This window comes from Fragaria vesca, linkage group LG6, assembly GCF_000184155.1.
Source record: "Fragaria vesca subsp. vesca linkage group LG6, FraVesHawaii_1.0, whole genome shotgun sequence".
Lineage (NCBI taxonomy): Eukaryota > Viridiplantae > Streptophyta > Magnoliopsida > Rosales > Rosaceae > Fragaria > Fragaria vesca.
Window position 1 is genome coordinate 25,157,053 of NC_020496.1, and position 5,741 is coordinate 25,162,793.

Here is a 5,741-nt window from a genome sequence, read left to right on the forward strand (position 1 = left end):
AAAACCAAACAAAAGGAACCTAAACTATGAACTTGGCAAACTACTGCTTCAACTGCTCTACATGAATCTTGTCTCTAATCCTTGTCATTATTACCTTAATGTTCAGACCACATTGCTGCAACACAATCATCTGCAATTCAAACCAAACTGGTTAAGCACTTGCACTCATCAGAGTTCCAAGTTTTCCATTCAGAGATCAAAATCCAGCTGTATAACTTTGCACAGAAAAAACCATCTTTTTCATCTTTTAATCTTACAAGGTACAACAACAACAACACAGATATGCCCCCCTTGACTCTGCATTACAAAACCAACCCCAAGTCCCCAACCCACCAGTTTTCTGCATCAGAAAACTTTGAAAATACACTCATTATACATACATAGACAGAGAGACTTAACTTATGAAGCTTATGTAACAAGGACTGAAGGAAAGTATAGCAAAGTTCCTAAAACCCAAAACCCTAAAGCCCTCTTTCTCTGTCTTTCTCACACACACATAGACACAAACACCATTGGACTAAACTAGAGGTTGTTGCATTGTCACAACCAAAGGACTAGTCACAGTGTGTTTGCCATCTGACCACATTATAGACCCACTCTCCATGCTACTACTTCCGGGTGAAAGCTTCACTTCCCTAGCCTGAACCCTCACAAGGAAGTTCAATTTCTGCCCAACCCTCCTAAACGCAAGCTTCTCTGGCTGCACCGTCACTGACATTCCCCTCGGTGGCCTAATCGTCACATGATAAACTGACTTTGGGTCCCCAACATTTGTCACCGTCCGAATAAAATGTGTAGACTTCTTTCGCTTTCCATATTGCTGGAACACCACAGACAATGATGGATAGTTCAGATTCCCCGAATGGCCTGCCCTCTTTGCCCCATTGCAATTTGCTAATTTCCTAGTGACCACCTGAATGTTCTTGGTCGTGTAGTTGGAATTGCACAAGAAATCGACATAATCGGATGAACTTATGTCGTAAATCAATCCAGGGTCCATTGCCTTTTGCGGATGGACATGACCGGCACCGAAGTCCATGACTGTTGAAGTATTCCCGCTCGACTCATCAAGCATTGTCTCGCCTCTATTGTCCACAGTGTAGGCCGTTGTCATTAGAGCCGATCTAATGGCAGCCGGACTCCATTCCGGGTGGGCGGCCTTCAACAAGGCCGCCAAACCAGAAACGTGTGGACAAGCCATTGATGTACCCGAAAGTATGTTGAACTCGGTACTCCTCTTATCGGAAGGAATACCTGACGGCCCTACTTTATCCGGCCAGGCTGCAAGAATGTTCAGTCCTGGTGCTATCACATCCGGCTTTACTATTTCGGGCGCTTCTGGGTTGGGGCCACGGGCCGAGAATGAGGCAACTACCGGTGCCGGCTTGACACGGATTCGAGTACCCTTGAACAAAATGGTAGCTGTTGGTGGGGATTTGGACTTAGCTGCAGCTGTTATGTACTTCCTTATTTCGTCACCGGTGGAGGCCGCGACGGCGGTGGCGGGTAAGACGTGGCAGTCGGCTACTAGTCCTTCACCGTCGAAAACACCATTTGCAAGAATCATGCCAACTCCTCCGGCTTTCTTCACCACCTCACCTTTTGCAGCTCTTGAATTAATTCCTCTGTCGCAAACAACTATCTTGTTTTTCACCAGGCTTTTGTCAAGAGACCCTTCAAGGCATAGAGAAGAGGAGTACCCATCACCACCTTCGCTGCCGGCGTAAACTAACGGGAACATACGACCCGGGGGAAGACCCGGCCCGCCATAAACACTCATGCCAGGGATGATTCTGCCATTTCCGAGCTTAACATCAGCAGGGAAGTCACGATCGATCGTTCCAGCGCCGACGGTTGTCACCCATGGGGCTACATTGGTCACCGTGAGCCCGCCGGGGCCGCCATTTCCGGCGGATGCCGAGACGAACACTCCGGCGTCTGAAGCACCAAAGGCTCCAATAGCAATGGCGTCAAGGTAGTAGGGAACAACGACCCCGCCAACGCTGAGGGAGACGACGTCGCATCCGTCGGCCACGGCGGCGTCAAAGGCGGCGAGAATGTCGGAGTCGTAACAGCCGGCGTTCCAGCAGACCTTGTAGGCTGCTAGCCGCGCCTTGGGAGCCATGCCGGCGGCGACGCCTTTAGCATAGCCGAGAGTGGACGCCGGAAAGACGTAACGGCCGGCGGCGATGGAGGCGGTGTGGGTGCCGTGGCCGTCAGTGTCTCTAGGAGATCGAAACTCCGTCGTCTGGTTCATCTTCCCGTTGGTGGACTCGTACCCGCCGCAGAAGTACCTCGCTCCGATGAGCTTCCGGTTACACGAACTCGCCGGAAAGTTCTCTCCGGCAACGCACTGGCCCTTCCATTTGGACGGAACCGGACCCAGGTCGTGGTCGTTGAAGCTCTGTCTCTCAGGCCAAACTCCGGTATCAATGACTCCGATCACAAGGTCTGAACCAAAGTCCGATTCTTTGAGAAGCCCTGCCGTGTCGGTGGACCGGAGGCCGAGAAACTCGGGCGAGCGAGTGGTGTGGAGGCGGCGGACTTGCTCGGGAATGAGGGCCAGAATATGAGGCAAAGACTGTAGCTTTTGGGCTTGAGAAGGAGAGAGCTTTGCAGAGAAGCCATGGAAGACTGTGTTGTAAGTATGTATCAAAGGTGTGGGTTCATCAGAGGAAAGTGAGGAGAGTGAAGACTCGTACCAGTGTTTATGGGTTGGGAAAACTGAAGGCTTGGAATCCGGTTGGACTTGCACTATGAAGGTCTTGGAATCGGAAGAAGCAGAAGCTAAGAAGAAGAAGAAGAAGGGGATGGAGATAGAGAGAGACATGGGTGGACTGGTGAGAGTGAGTGTGGCGGTGTCTCTGCAAGTCAGTTACTTTTAAGGGCTGAAATATTAAGTGCTTTAATAAAGCAATATCAAAGTGGTGGGTGGTGGAGTACTTGACTAGTTGAGCTTCTTCTCCATCTCCATGGTTGAAATTCAAAGACTACTACTGTACCAGCTTTACTAGTAACTGCTGTACATAATAGTGGGATGAGTACAGTGTGTTTGGATTTGAACTAAATTTGTTACTTTCTTTTTTCATTTCATCAGTAATATAATAATTACTTGCAGAGTGGGTTTTGTCTGTTTAGTGTTCTCGGGTGGAATGTTACTTTTAAAAATTTGAATTGTACATAAACTTCTGTCAAGGGAATATTTTCTTGAAAAACATGAGGACATTTTCATGCATCTGGCAAATACACAAAACACTGTTGCACATAACCCAGTTACAGTCTCTTTTTTTAGTAAGAAAAATGTTATTACAAAAGAAAAGTATAATCAGAACAGTGAGATCTTGGGGTGAGGTGGTATTCTGGGCAGCTGACATCAAATTTCAACAGGCCAAAGACAAATTGGAATCTTCAATTTAAATGGTTTCTGTTTTATTGTTGATAATGCGTGCATATAAAACCATAGGTTATATGATCTTAAGGAGTTGGGCCCGTGACAATGATTCTGGACGGTAGAAGGAAGTGTTGGAAGGTGGGAAATTTATTTTGATTTTAACTTTTTGTGGTAAAAAGGTTAATTATATAGGACGGGGAGTGAGACCAGACTACCAGAGACACAGTTAAAAAAGGCTGAGGAGGGAGGCACACGTGTTTGTGTCTCTACTCGCTTTGTTATTAACGATTCCACTCTTTTCTTCAACACATGATTCTATGCACAAAATGGCGCCAAACCCCACACGTGTTCACTCTAATTGTGCTCTATTTTGGCCTAATTAATCACCAATCACCCAAATCACCAAATCATACTCTCTGTTTTTATTTTTTATCAGTTAATATTCTATCTGTTTTTTGTTCATGCAGAATTTTTCTTTTCAATATGAGAAATAGAGAGGGAAGCTAGATACGGTAACAAAACCCCCAACTCGCATTTCCAGCTGATCTAGATAAAATAAATTTTGAGTACATAAAAAGGAAAACGATTAAATTATACAAATGATCACTTCTTCATACATGAATTGGTCATACAAATTTGACTTACAGCTTATGTTATAGGTAGATCCTAAGACTTGTAAAGCCATTACAAAATTAGATAGTTGTACAGTCCACTACGATCGCTTTACCAATCAAACTCTATCGATGATAGATGAATGAATTAGATTTGGTAGAAATTAAATTAGAGTGACTAAAATTGCTGCTAGACGAACATCTAAATGATTCCTAGTCTCTATATTCCTTTTCTTTCTCCCTAAAACCAACCATAATTGCTACTATATACAATCACATGAGTGATCGAGCTCTACTGGTTTTGATCCAGTTGGTAGCATTCGCCAAGTCGTAACTTAATGCAATTATTCATTTCTTTTATCCTTAATGAGCACACTGCATGCACGCAAATGTAGTTTAAAACTAATTGATGACTGACCTCCAGAATTGATTCAACAACTTACCTGTTTAATATATATCTTTTATATACTATATGATTTGGGAACTAGGTCTAGCTATTTGTGTGTGTATAAATGGCGGAATCAATATCTACGTACATCATTAAAAAGGAGATGTAGATCGAAGAAACTGATTGAACATAGATTGCTAGCCTTAATCTATAGTAGTTTGGGGATCACATAATTTTCTTTTCTTTCAAATCCAAAAGTAAGGAGGTTTTTATACAAGCCAGGTGAAGTTTACTAATTAAATTGAATAGTTTTGATAAGGAATATTAGGATTCTAAAACCCATGGCCCTAAACCTATAACTACGTATACTCTTATTGAAAACCTAAGTATTACTTGATTGAAGTTGCGACAAGACAATGCAATGACTGTTCATGATAACGTGGAAAATGATTCTCAGCAAGACTTGCACTGTGATAATATGTGATTGGATACTGTTTTATGTGAACTGTGAAAGAATAATGGCTGGCCTATATATACTAGTATGTGACAACATATCCATCCATACAACCTACCTAGCTAGACATAATTCAGCCAAAACTTTCATATGCACTGCATGCGCGTGACCATGAGGCTTAATTTCTTCGTGATCGATATATTAATCTAGTAGATGTTAATTGCTCTTTTGTCTGTCAATTTCGAATACAGGCTAGCTATAACATTTGTCAATCTGTACACTTCAACTTTAACCCTAAAATGCAGACTATACAATGGAATTCATGATCATGGCTTAAGCAACGTATAACAAAAGTTTACGTGTAAATTTCGAATTCAATATGCAACATGATGGAGTATTTTTGTCGCGCTAGAGTTTGTTCAGAAATAATTTCCAGAACAACATATTTTTATCGTTGAATTTCATATTCTAACCTTACGTACCGACTTACTTTTTTTTTTTTTTCCTTTAATTAAAAGAAACATTTCATCGATCTCAATCAAAGTTGCCTAGAAGTAGTCAATGCATGCAACTAACACGGTTAAAAAGAATTTGGCCTGATGAATCAATTGAGATCAATGTCTGTGGTGGAACCCAATGACCAAATCAATGTAATCCAATTACCCCGCATGCATGGGCAGGTCAGTCGTGTATATATATATATATATATCAACAATCAACTTCTATATGTCGCTATGATTCAGATTCTGGAAAGCAAGTATATATGCTGGAGTTACGATAATGGTCATTTATGCATTTTCAAATAACTACATGTTTGCTCGTATGTTTGATACTTTGATGAGCGTGTGTTACAGAGAGAGAGAGAGAGAGAGAGAGAGAGAGAGAGAGAGAGAGAGA

General features: G+C 42.7%; 1 protein-coding gene across 1 annotated transcript; it reads right to left on the bottom strand.

The window, feature by feature from the left end:
- Positions 1–212: 212 nt before the first annotated feature.
- On the bottom strand, positions 213–2,830 carry LOC101296134 (subtilisin-like protease-like). Its single transcript, XM_004305732.1, has one exon. The coding sequence runs from the start codon at positions 2,828–2,830 to the stop codon at positions 518–520; it is 2,313 nt and encodes a 770-aa protein (XP_004305780.1). The 3' UTR covers positions 213–517.
- Positions 2,831–5,741: the final 2,911 nt, after the last annotated feature.